This window comes from Centroberyx affinis, unplaced genomic scaffold, assembly GCF_046629955.1.
Source record: "Centroberyx affinis isolate AG114_WGS23_722 - 3 ecotype Tasmania unplaced genomic scaffold, CSIRO-AGI_Caff_v1 ptg008927l_1, whole genome shotgun sequence".
NCBI classification, from domain to species: Eukaryota; Metazoa; Chordata; class Actinopteri; order Beryciformes; family Berycidae; genus Centroberyx; species Centroberyx affinis.
In genome coordinates this window covers 12,501-25,550 of record NW_027284373.1, presented here as the reverse complement: position 1 = coordinate 25,550, position 13,050 = coordinate 12,501, and the positions used below count along the sequence as shown (strand labels likewise).

Below are 13,050 nucleotides of genomic sequence, written 5' to 3'. Positions count from 1 at the left end.
CTCTCCTGTCTGTCTCTCTCTCCTCCTGTCTGTCTCTCCCTCCACCTGTCTCCCTCCCTGTCTGTCTCTCCCTCCACGTGCCTGTCTGTCCCTCCACCTGTCTCCCTCCCTGTCTGTCTCTCCCTCCACGTGCCTGTCTCTCCCTCCACCTGTCTCCCTCCCTGTCTGTCTCTCCCTCCACGTGCCTGTCTCTCCCTCCACCTGTCTCCCTCCCTGTCTGTCTCTCCCTCCACGTGCCTGTCTGTCCCTCCACCTGTCTGTCTCTCTGTCAGACCAGCAGGACGGCCTTCATGTGTCTCCAGACCTTCCAGAGGTTTGTGTCTCACAGTCTGAGACGCAGCAGCTGGAGTCCAGCAGAAGACTCAGCGCTCAGAGAGCTGGTGGAGAGGATGAGGATCGGAAACTTCATCCCATACACACAGAGTAAAGTCTCTTTATATATAGAATATATATATTATATCATGTCATATCATATAATAATGTGATGTGATGTGATGTGATGTGATGTGATGTGATGTGATGTAATGTAATGTAATGTAATATAATATATAATGCAATGGGTGACGATTGTTGTGACTTCAGTTAATAAGAGTTTATATCAACTATACAGGATGATGACTCTGCCTGTCTCTCTGTCTCTCTCTCCCTGTCTCTCTCCCTGCCTGTCTGTCTCTCCCTGTCTCTCTCTCCCTGTCTCTCTCCCTGCCTGTCTGTCTCTCTCTCTCTCTCTCCCTGTCTCTCTCCCTGCCTATCTCTCTCTCCCTGCCTATCTCTTTCTCCCTGCCTGTCTCTCTCTCTCTGTCTGCCTGTCTGTCTCTCTGCCTGTCTCTCCCTCTCTCTGCCTGTCTGTCTCTCTCTCTCTCTCTCCCTGTCTCTCTGCCTGTCTCTCCCTCTCTCTGCCTGTCTGTCTCTCTCTCTCTCTCTCCCTGTCTCTCTGCCTGTCTCTCCCTCTCTCTGCCTGTCTGTCTCTCTCCCTGTTTCTCTCTGTCTCCCTGTCTGTCTCTTCCTGCCTGTCTCTCCCTCTCTCTGCCTGTCTGTCTCTCTGCCTGTCTGTGTGCAGTGAGTTACTTCATGGAGGGTCGTGACCCCGCCCAGCTGATCTACAGGTGGACTCAGGTTCTGGACCCGTCGCTCCGCAAGGGAGCGTGGAGCAGAGAGGAGGACCAGGTGGGCGGGGCCTGTGCAGGGGGCGGGGCTTACACAGGACACGCCCACCACCACACCCTCTCCTCCTCCATAATACTGCTAATACTGACAGACAGACAGGAGGAGAAGGCTTCATGATGTTTTAACTACTAATACTAGTAATGCTGATACTACTACTACTACTACTACTACTACTACTACTACTACTACTACTACTACTGATACTACTGATACTACTAATACTAATACTACTAATACAACTCATATGTTTACTAAGTAGAATAAAAGAGTTAATATGAAAACTTTGAAAGAGTTAATTGAAAACTTTAAAAACAACTTAAAATAAAAAAAAAACAACGTATTAAATATCATACAACCTGAACAGTAGTATTTATCTATCTACCTGTCTCTCTCTCTGTCTCTCTGCCTGTCTCTCTCTCTGTCTCTCTGCTTGTCTGTCTCTCTGCCTGTCTGTCTCTCTGCCTGCCTGTCTCTCTGCCTGTCTGTCTCTCTGCCTGTCTGTCTCTCTGCCTGTCTCTCTGCCTGTCTGTCTTTCTCTGCCTGTCTGTCTTTCTCTGCCTGTCTCTCTCTGCCTGTCTGCCTGCCTGTCTTTCTCTGCCTGTCTGTCTCTCTGCCTGTCTGTCTCTCTGCCTGCCTGTCTCTCTGCCTGTCTGTCTCTCTGCCTGTCTGTCTCTGTGCCTGTCTCTCTGCCTGTCTGTCTCTCTGCCTGTCTGTCTCTCTGCCTGTCTGTCTCTCAGCTGCTGCTGCAGGCTGTCTCTCGTCATGGAGAGAGGAACTGGTGGAAGATCAGGATGGAAGTTCCTGGACGAACTGACGGAGCCTGCAGAGACAGGTGAGATCTGATTGGACGACAGGTGACTGGTGAGATCTGATTGGACCACAGGGTTTGTTACGGTGGTCTCATTTACTGTGTGTGTGTGTGTGTGTGTGTGTGTGTGTATGTCTGGTGTGTGTGTGTGTGTATGTCTGGTGTGTGTGTGTGTGTGTGTGTGTGTGTGTATGTCTGGTGTGTGTGTGTGTGTGTGTCTGGTGTGTGTGTGTGTGTGTGTGTGTGCAGGTATCATGACTCTCTGAAGGCGGGGATGAAGAGAGGAGCGTTCAACAAGCAGGAGAGGAAGCTGCTGCTGCAGCTGGTCAACAAACATGGAGTAGGTAGGTGACTCACACACACTCACACACACACACACACACACACACACACACACACACACACACACACACACACACACTGACACACACACACTCACACACAGTTGATTCATTTAGGGTGTTTTCACACTTGGTCCCTTTCAGCCCTCCAAACAAACTCAGAGCGATTAGTCAGCATTTTTTGCGCATATGTGAAGACTCCAAAAGAACTCAGACCCCTCTGAAACGAACCGAACTCAGACCTCCTCGGGAGGTGGTCTGAGTACTCAGACCTCCTCGGGAGGTGGTCTGAGTACGGTTCTCTTCCCCTGTGCATTGTGAACACAAAGCGCTCCAGGTTCACTTCGCCCTTTGCCGTTGTATTTTATCCCTCTAGGCTTGCCGTAGACAGATCACACGCTATAGCGCTGGGACGCTCTAAAAAACAAATAGACGTAACCATGGCAACCACGGTAACGCTAGCAAGACTAGCCGACGAGGAGCGGTTCGGTCCGAGGAAGAAACTGCTGCACTTCTCCAGATATGGAACGAAGACCACATCAGACAGCAGAAACACACAGTAAAGGTTTTCCTCCAGTTTTCACTTCATATGAAAGCGAGGAGCTTCATTAGGACCAAACTGCAGTGCTGCTGAAAGTAAAACAAAAAAAACTACTTCAAAAGTACTTTAACACACGTGATAAAATGAGAAAAAGTGGAGAATCCTCTGAAATAAAAGACACATCTCTCTCTCTCTCCCTCCCTGTGTGTGTGTGTGTGTGTGTGTGTGTGTGTGTGTGTGTGTGTGTGTGTGTGTGTTGCAGGCCGCTGGGCGAAGATCGCTGCTGAGATTCCAAACCGTATCGACGCCCAGTGTCTGAGAGAGTGGAGGAAGCTGACCAGACACAGAGTAAGACACACACACACACACACACAGACACACACACACACACACACACACACACACACACACACACACACACACACACACACACACACAGACACACACACACACACACACACAGTCCCTCAGCTGTTGTTTTCACTGGCAGACGGGTTCAGATCAGCTGATGCGGAGCTATCAGGTGTGATGGGAGGTGTAATGTTAGCTTGCGTAGCGTTAGCTTGCGTAGCGTTAGCTTGCGTAGCGTTAGCTTGCGTAGCGTTAGCTTGCGTAACGTTCAGAGGATTTAACTCGCTGCATCGATCTCTCCACAATATCAAGACTCTCAAACCGCCTCAGGAATTGTACCTGCAGGTTACGTGTTAGCGTGTTGGCGTGTTTTCTTGTTGACGTGTTAGCATGTCTGCGTGTCAGCGTGTCAGCATGTCAGCGTGTTAGCGTGTCAGCATGTTAGCGCGTTGGTTCAAGTTTAAGTTGTGATGTATGTTGTGTCACATACATTTAAAAAGTCCAATGTACATTCAAATGCAATGAAATGCATCTGCCCTGGCTCTATCTCAGCCCTTAAAAACTATATGTAAATAAGAATAAATAAAAAAACAAAAACAATAAACAATAAATAAGAGATCCCACAAATAATAATCATTATGAGTTATGTAAAGAGCTGTTCAGTAATCTAACCGCCTGGGTAAAAACTGTCTTTGAGGCGGCTGGCAGAGCTCTGATGCTCTGTAGGTGTTCTCCTGAGGACTGAGAACAGACGTGTGCTGGGTGGCTGGCGTTAGCGTGTCAGCATGTTAGCGTGTCGGCGTGTTGGCTTGTTAGCGTGTCAGCATGTTAGTGTGTCGGCATGTTAGCGTGTCAGCATGTTAGTGTGTCGGCGTGTTGGCTTGTTAGCGTGTCAGCATGTTAGCGTGTCAGCATGTTAGCGTGTCGGCGTGTTGGCTTGTTAGCGTGTCAGCATGTTAGCGTGTCAGCATGTTAGCGTGTCGGCGTGTTGGCATGTTAGCGTGTCAGCATTTTAGCGTGTCGGCGTGTTGGCTTGTTAGCGTGTCAGCATGTTAGCGTGACAGCATGTTAGCGTGTCGGCGTGTTAGCGTGTCGGCGTGTTGGCTTGTTAGCGTGTCGGCATGTTAGCGTGTCAGCGCGTTAGCGTGTCGGCATGTCAGCATGTTAGCGTGTTAGCGTGTCGGTGTGTTGGCTTGTTAGCGTGTCAGCATGTTAGCGTGTCAGCATGTTAGCATGTTAGCATGTTAGCGTGTCAGCATTTTAGCGTGTCGGCGTGTTGGCTTGTTAGCGTGTCAGCATGTTAGCGTGTCAGCATGTTAGCGTGTCGGCGTGTTGGCTTGTTAGCGTGTCGGCATGTTAGCGTGTCAGCATGTTAGCGTGTCAGCATGTTAGCGTGTCAGCATGTTAGCGTGTCAGCGTGTTAGCGTGTTAGCGTGTCAGTTTTTTACCAACCTCACTGCTGACTTTAAAGGCCCTATATGTAACAATGACACCCAGCGTTATAAATGGGTGCTGCAGTCCAAAATCAAAACATTGGAGAGAGTTGCCCCCCCCCCCACCCCCTCCTCCCCAGACTGGAAGCTCACGGGTTGCCAGGTGAAAACAGAAAGAAAACAGACACAGTTTCCATGTTCATAGACTGAAGAGCGTGAAGCTGATCAGTCTGGTAGAGAGAGGTAACATGAAGACTGGACTCTGACTGCTGGAACTTCTGCACCAAAACTAAACAAGAAGCCTGTAACAGACGAGGCTAAAAGAGCTAAGAGGGAGAGGGAGAGGGAGAGGGAGAGGGAGAGGGAGAGGGAGGGCAGCGCGACAGCCGGAGCTCCCGGGAACCCCGCGGATCGTTCGGCTTGAAGTTCCCGTTCCCCGGCCCCCTGCGACACGGCAGACCGGAGACTCCGGTCAGGCTCCTGTACAGCTGCTAAGCTACGGTTTGTAACCTAGCCTAGCAAATTAGCTTCACTTTGTCTGTCCATAGCCGGCCGCCGACAGACAGGTGGTACAGAAGGGAATGAAACTACGGTATCATAGTGACTTACATTTGTCAGCAGACCACGGTGTTCCTCATATCCAGTGTGTGTGCAGGTTGTAATCGCGTCCTTTAGTCCGCATTCGGCGTCTGGTTCCGACGTCTTGTGTCCGGTTCATGCGTCCTGCCTTCTGCCAGCTTGACCGGCCGGAATCGCCACGTTTAATACAACTCCATCCTCCCATTATGTTACTTGAGTTGTGTTTAGTCAAGTTTGTTAGCGGTAGCATTTTCCATTAGCTGCAGCTCGTAGCATCAGAATAGTAAATGTCGGATCAGATATGTTCACAGTCTCCATCTTTCGAATGCATCTCCGATATTTACCCGTATTTTACCACGGCTCTGGTCATGGAGCTTTTTCGAAAGAGGACGAGGCTTTTTTCGGTCGGGTGGAATCCATCTCACTCGATCCGGTTCGTTTGCTTGCTTCCATGGCTGCGGTACGCTGTGTTTGCGTGCCAATTTGTTTCATATCTGGCAACCCGGGTGTGGAAATGGGCAGCAGGGGGAGTCACAGACCAAAACACAAACAGACGTTCCGCTCCGGAACGGAAATTTCAAAGGAGAACATCCTGGCCGTAGCGTTGTTGTCGGAGAAGCCGGTATTCAACTTAGCATGTTTCCTTAATATCTGATGACATATCATGGTCATTTTATGATTTAGTACAGTAAATATATTACATATTGGTCCTTTAAGTCGTGGTTCAGACGCCTGCGAACACGTCAGCTGAAGATTCTGATATACATGTATAGTGTTGAATCATCTGCATACATTAAAACTTCAGCTTTATCCAAAATTAGTGGTAAATCATTTGTGAAAATAGCAAACAACAACAACGACAACAGACCCAGGAGCTGCCTGAGGTTCACCACCAGCTTCCATTAACACCAGCTGTCAAATCATGATCATGATGTGATTAAATCACATCAAGAGATACAGCTGCTATTGATTTGTTAATGTTGATTTCTGTTCAATCATCTGACATTTGACTAAGAGCTGTACATGCTCTATCAGCAGGTTGAGTCATGTGACCTTCCTGTCTCTCTGCCTGTCTCTCTGCCTGTCTCTCTGCCTGTCTCTCTGCCTGTCTCTCTGCCTGTCTCTCTGCCTGTCTGTCTGTCTATAGGTGCGTAGGAGTCCATCAAAGAGCAGTGGAGGAGGCGCAGGTCAGAGGAGGAGGCAGCAAATGGTCAAACCGGAGGAGAAAGAGGAAAGCGAGGAGGAGGACGAGGAGGAGGACGAGGAGCAGGTGGTGTACATGGACAGTGACAAGGAGGAGAAGGAAGACGTTTTAAAGGCCGAGGAGAAGGAGAAGGAGGAGTACACCTTTCCCTCCATACAGCAGTGGGTTCCGTTGGAGAAGACCCTGCGAGTCTCTTCTCTGAGGCTCCAGCTGGTGACGCCGCCTGGCCCCGCCCCCAGCAGGGAGTGCGTCCGCTGTACGGTGGTAGACGGGTCGGGGCAGCGGTCGGTCGTCGGTCCGAGCCCCGGCGCGCTGCCGGGGGCGGAGCTTCACGGCGCCCGGGCGCTGCTGATGGTGACGCGCGACCAGCTGCGGGCGGAGATGAGCCGGCGCTACCGTGGCGTTCAGGGCCGGCGCTCCGCCCCCCCCGCCGGGTTCGACCGCGACAAGAGCCGCTCGGGCCCGGCCACGGAGACGGAGCTGCGCTATCAGCTGATGGCCGCCGTGACGCCGTGGATCGGCAACCTGCTGATCCCGACGCAGGCGGCGTCCAAACCGACCGCCGCCCACGGCCTGAGGCGGAGGGGGGAGGAGCTCCGCCTCTCCTCCTCTCCTGTCTTCCTGCTCTTCCTCCAGACGCTGCAGGTCGACACGGCGGGATGTAAGGAGATCATAGAGGAGCGGGAGAAGAAGGGGTCGTCATGGAGACCGACGCCGGCCCCGCCCTCCTTCCTGTCCGACAAGGTGAGGAGCGAGAAGACAGTTGCAGGGACTCTGCAGAAAAACATGAAGAGAGAGCAAGTCAGAGAACGAGCAGTGCAAAACAAACTGATACTACAGCAACTACAGCAACTAAAACAACCAGCACAGCAACAGAAGCCAAAACAACAGCAAGTGCAACAAAAACATCAACTACTACTGAAACAAGTCCCACTACAGCAACAGCAACTAATAGTACTACAGCAACAGCAACTGCAACCACAAAAGCAACTACCACCATTTCAACAACATCTTCAACAGCAACAACAACTGAGGCAACAGAAGCAGACAGTTGCTCCTCTCTCTCCATGGATGCGTCTCCCTCTGATGCCTCCTAACATGCATCCTAACTTGCCTCCTAACATGAATCCTCAGATGTCTCCTATATCGTTTCCTCATCAGACAGTCTTCCTTCCACATCCTGTCCTCCAACCTCGGCAACCCCTGACCGTATCCCAGCAACCCCTGACCGTATCCCAGCAACCCCTGACCGTATCCCAGCAGCCCCTGACCGTATCCCAGCAGCCCCTGACCGTATCCCAGCAACCCCTGACCGTATCCCAGCAGCCCCTGACCGTATCCCAGCAGCCCCTGACCGTATCCCAGCAACCCCTGACCGTATCCCAGCAGCCCCTGACCGTATCCCAGCAGCCCCTGGCTGTGTCCCAGCAGCAGACTCCTCCCTCCTCCCCGGCCTCTCCAGCTCCACAGATGTTTGTTCACAGATCTCTTCCTGTTGTCACCTCTTCTCCTCTGACCGAGGGTACAGCTCCTTCACCTGCACCTCCTCCAACAGGAGAACCTGCTCCTCCTCCAGCAGGGGGACCTGCACCTCCTCCAGCAGGAGAACCTGCTCCTCCTCCAGCAGGAGAACCTGCACCTCCTCCAGCAGGGGAACCTGTACCTCTTTCAACAGGAGAACCTGCTCCTCCTCCAGCAGGGGGACCTGCACCTCCTCCAGCAGGCAAACCTGCTCTTCCTCCAGCAGGAGAACCTGCACCTCCTCCAGCAGGGGGACCTGCACCTCCTCCAGCAGGGGAACCTGACCCTCCTCCAACAGGAGAAACTGCTCCTCCTCCAGCAGGAGAACCTGACCCTCCTCCAACAGGAGAACCTGCACCTCCTCCAGCAGGGGGACCTGCACCTCCTCCAGCAGGGGGACCTGCACCTCCTCCAACAGGAGAACCTGCTCCTCCTCCAGCAGGAGAACCTGCACCTCCTCCTCCTGGACAGAATGTCCCTCCTGTCTCCGTAGTCCAGACCTCCACCCCTCCCCCTGCCCCCCCTCCTCCCCCCCTGCAGGATGAACCCTCTCCCAGAAACCTCCTCAAATTGGCCCCGCCCCCTTCCGCTAGTCCCCTTGTTACTCCTGCCTCTGTTCTGACCAATCAGCACGCTGCTCCCTCCACCTTCAGCCACCCTGCTGCTGGCCTCAGCCACCTTGACCCCGCCCCCAGTCAGTCTGGCCCTGCCCCCAGTCAGCCTGGCCCCGCCCCCAGTCAGCCTGGCCCCGCCCCCAGTCAACCTGGCCCCGCCCCCAGTCAACCTGGCCCCGCCCCTAGTCAACCTGGCCCCGCCCCTAGCCAGCCTCCCACAGGGAGGAAGCGCAGGCGGAAAGAGAGTCAGGAGAGTGTGTCTAACAGTCAGAATGGGGGCTGTGTGGGTGGGGCAGGAGTGGATGGGGGCGGGGCAGGAGTGGATGGGGGCGGGGCAGGAGTGGATGGGGGCGGGGCAGGAGTGGATGGGGGCGGGGCCTGTGTGGCTGTTGTCCAGAAAGGGAAGAGGCTTCGGAAGCCGAGTCAGAAGGCCAGAGCGCTGCAGGAAGCTGCTGAGGTGAAGGTAACTATCTGCATCATCACAGGGTCAAAGGTCATGTGACCTGAGCATCAGCTGACTCAGTTACTTTAGAGGTTCACAAACTTCAGGCTCCTTGATCCTGTTTTACTGTTAGCATGTTAGCTTCCTGCTGCAGAGTCTTAGACATGTTAACATGATGCCAGCTGACTCCTCCTTGTTGTTGCGCTCCCTCTGTCTGACTCCTCCTTGTTGTTCCGCTCCCTCTGTCTGACTCCTCCTTGTTGCTCTGCTCCCTCTGTCTGACTCCTCCTTGTTGTTCCGCTCCCTCTGTCTGACTCCTCCTTGTTGCTCTGCTCCCTCTGTCTGACTCCTCCTTGTTGCTCTGCTCCTATCAGTCTGACTCCTCCTTGTTGCTCTGCTCCCTCTGTCTGACTCCTCCTTGTTGCTCTTCTCCTATCAGTCTGACTCCTCCTTGTTGCTCTGCTCCCTCTGTCTGACTCCTCCTTGTTGCTCTGCTCCTATCAGTCTGACTCCTCCTTGTTGCTCTGCTCCCTCAGTCTGACTCCTCCTTGTTGCTCTGCTCCTATCAGTCTGACTCCTCCTTGTTGCTCTGCTCCCTCTGTCTGACTCCTCCTTGTTGCTCTGCTCCTATCAGTCTGACTCCTCCTTGTTGCTCTGCTCCCTCAGTCTGACTCCTCCTTGTTGCTCTGCTCCTATCAGTCTGACTCCTCCTTGTTGCTCTGCTCCCTCTGTCTGACTCCTCCTTGTTGCTCTGCTCCCTCTGTCTGACTCCTCCTTGTTGCTCTGCTCCTATCAGTCTGACTCATCCTTGTTGCTCTGCTCCCTCTGTCTGACTCCTCCTTGTTGCTCTGCTCCCTCTGTCTGACTCCTCCTTGTTGCTCTGCTCCCTCAGTCTGACTCCTCCTTGTTGCTCTGCTCCCTCTGTCTGACTCCTCCTTGTTGCTCTGCTCCCTCAGTCTGACTCCTCCTTGGTTTTTGCTCCTAGGCTGAAACCAAGAAGAAGAAAGCGTCTCCGTCTCCTCGGAGGAGGAGGGTTCATAAGGAGGTGAATCTTCTCCCTCGGACTCAGCAGGTCAAGCTTCCCGAGCTGCGGTTGGCTCCCGGTCAGTCGATGTGGATCATGACGGCCAATGGGCTCGTCCCGCTGGCTGGAGTCCCGCCCCCCGGCCTGCAGCTGGCCCCGCCCCCGGCCGCCCGTCACCCGGCTCCACCTGTGAATGTTTTCCTTCCTCAGCTAGCTCCGCCCCTTCCACGGCTCTCCGTCCGTAACGTCCCACCTGGCTCCGCCTCTGCCCCGCCCCCTGCTGCTCCTCCCGCTCCCCCCTCCTCCTCCTCCTCCTCCTCCCTCCCTCTCGTCCTCCCAGGTCTTCCCGCTCTGCCGCTTCCTGGCCCCGCCCCCTCTTCCTGCCCCCCCCGGCTCATCCTGCGACCTCCCCCCCCTGGACCGAAGCCTCTTCCTGGGTCTCTGTCAGGCTCCGCCCCCCGGGCCCCCCGCCCCCCCCTCTCTGTCCTCATGCCATATAAGGGCGCGGTCAGAGCCGACCCGGCGGCGCCCCCTCCGCTCAGGAAGGAGGCGCTGCAGTTCGACCCGTCTCTGATGTTCCGGGAGTCCAGAGGGGCGGTGCAGGACTGGCTGAGCGGGCGGGGGGGGGCGGCGCCCCCCGGGCTGGGCGGGGCTCTGCCCTACCTGCCGCCCTTCATCAGCAGTCTGAGCACGCTCAGTGCTCTGCTCTGCGCCAAGAAGTCTCTGACTAACTCCGCCCTCCAGCTGCTGCCCCAGGACGCCAATCCCAAACACACCCTGAAGAAACCTGAACCTAACCCTAAACCTGACCCCAGATCTAAACCTGACCCCGGATCTAAACCTGACCCCGGATCTAAACCTGACCCCGGATCTAAACCTGACCCCGGATCTAAACCTGACCCCGGATCTAAACCTGACCCCGGATCTAAACCTGACCACAACTATACCCAGAGCGCCAGTCGGCCATCTTTAATCTGTGGAGCCGCTTCTGACTCCAGACCTGCAGAGGACACACAACCAGGTACACACACACACACACACACACACACACACACACACACACATACACACCTACACACACACACACACACACACACACACACACACACACCTGAATATTTGTTCCAGTACATTTCTTTCGTTTGGTCTCCAGTCAGCAGGAAGTGACCAACAAGGAAAAGTCGGCTTGATACTGATCAATACTGATCAATACTGATCAGTTATTGATCAGGTTTTTAATCCTCTTCTCCTTCCTGCTCCACTGTGTTTGTGACATTTCCAAAGTTCACTTGAACTTTGGATGAAACAAAGCGTCCTCGTCCTCTGGAGTCACATGATACTGAAAGGCCGAAGCCCCGCCCCTTCCTGTCTGATCGTGGGTGCGTTTGGTTTGTCTCCCTGCAGCTCCCGGTCTGGGCCCGGAGGCGGAGCGCGTGGCGGCGGCGCGCCTCCTGGTGGCCGAGTGTTTCTCCGCTAACCCCGCCTACCAGCTGCTGAAGGCCCGCTTCCTGTCCTGCTTCACTGTCCCCGCCCTCCTGGCCACCATCCAGCCAATCACAGAGGAGACTGAGCCCTGCCCAGCCAGTGAGAAGGAGGAGGAGGAGGAGGAAGAGGAGGAAGAGGAGGAGGAGGAGGAGGAGGAGGAGGAGGTGGAGGTGGAGGAGGTGGAGGAGGAGGAGTTACAGAGAGGAAGAGGAAGACGAAGACGGAGGAGAGCCAAGGTTAGTTTCTCCTGTCGACTCTCAGTCTTTATGATTTAAAGGTTTTTCAGTTGAGTTCAGGACAGGAAGTGATGTCAGCAGTTCACAGGAAGAATCAAACAGTCACTGATGATGCGTACAGGTGAGGAGCAGCTCCACGGCTCTTTAGTCCAGAAAGGTAAAAAATGAGCAGAAAGTTCCTGAAACATTTCTGCAGCAGAAGAAGAAGAAGCTGTGAAGACAAACGAGACGAGAGTCACTCCGGTTCAGAAGCGTTCCTGCTGTGCGTCACGCGTGTCACATGATCTGAACACGTGATCTGAACACGTGATCTGAACACGTGAACTGAACACGTGAACTGAACACGTGAACTGAACACGTGATCTGAACACGTGATCTGAACACGTGATCTGAACACGTGAACTGAACACGTGATCTGAACACGTGATCTGAACACGTGAACTGAACACGTGATCTGAACACGTGATCTGAACACGTGATCTGAACACGTGAACTGAACACGTGAACTGAACACGTGATCTGAACACGTGAACTGAACACGTGATCTGAACACGTGATCTGAACACGTGATCTGAACACGTGAACTGAACACGTGATCTGAACACGTGATCTGAACACGTGATCTGAACACGTGAACTGAACACGTGAACTGAACACGTGATCTGAACACGTGAACTGAACACGTGATCTGAACACGTGATCTGAACACGTGATCTGAACACGTGATCTGAACACGTCCTTTGGTTCCTCTGGTTCCTTTGGTTCCTCTGGTTCCTTTGGTTCCTTTGGTTCCTCTGGTTCCTCTCTGGTTCCTTTGGTTCCTTTGGTTCCTCTGGTTCCTCTCTGGTTCCTTTGGTTCCTTTGGTTCCTTTGGTTCCTCTGGTTCCTCTGGTTCCTCTCTGGTTCCTTTGGTTCCTTTGGTTCCTCTGGTTCCTTTGGTTCCTCTGGTTCCTCTCTGGTTCCTCTCTGGTTCCTTTGGTTCCTCTGGTTCCTTTGGTTCCTCTGGTTCCTCTGGTTCCTCTGGTTCCTTTGGTTCCTCTGGTTCCTCTCTGGTTCCTCTCTGGTTCCTTTGGTTCCTCTGGTTCCTTTGGTTCCTCTGGTTCCTCTGGTATGAATCATCAAACCATATTTCTCTTCTCACAGTTTTGTTGGGCTGTTTTTATTCCCAGAGTTCCTTGCTGCGGTGCGATGGGCCAGGAGCTCCGGCCAATCACTACACTGGTATCATTCCACGCAACGCATCCAGTACAGACCAGACCAGACCAGTAGAGACCAGACCAGACCAGAACAGACCGGATGCACAC

The 13,050-nt window shown here is 53.6% G+C and overlaps 1 protein-coding gene across 1 annotated transcript in view; it reads left to right on the top strand.

Moving 5' to 3' along the window:
* Positions 1–272: 272 nt before the first annotated feature.
* Positions 273–13,050, top strand: part of snapc4 (small nuclear RNA activating complex, polypeptide 4) — a gene marked incomplete at its 5' end in the record, with an annotated part of 13,404 nt that continues 626 nt past the window's right edge. Inside the window, 10 exons of the mRNA XM_071514473.1 lie at positions 273–423; positions 1,061–1,167; positions 1,905–1,999; positions 2,225–2,319; positions 3,120–3,205; positions 5,190–5,210; positions 6,368–9,022; positions 9,987–11,046; positions 11,430–11,746; positions 12,916–13,050. The exon at positions 12,916–13,050 is cut by the window's right edge and continues 626 nt beyond it. Of these exons, the coding sequence (XP_071370574.1) occupies positions 273–423; positions 1,061–1,167; positions 1,905–1,999; positions 2,225–2,319; positions 3,120–3,205; positions 5,190–5,210; positions 6,368–9,022; positions 9,987–11,046; positions 11,430–11,746; positions 12,916–13,050 (4,722 nt within the window). The remainder of the gene's footprint in view (positions 424–1,060; positions 1,168–1,904; positions 2,000–2,224; positions 2,320–3,119; positions 3,206–5,189; positions 5,211–6,367; positions 9,023–9,986; positions 11,047–11,429; positions 11,747–12,915) is intronic.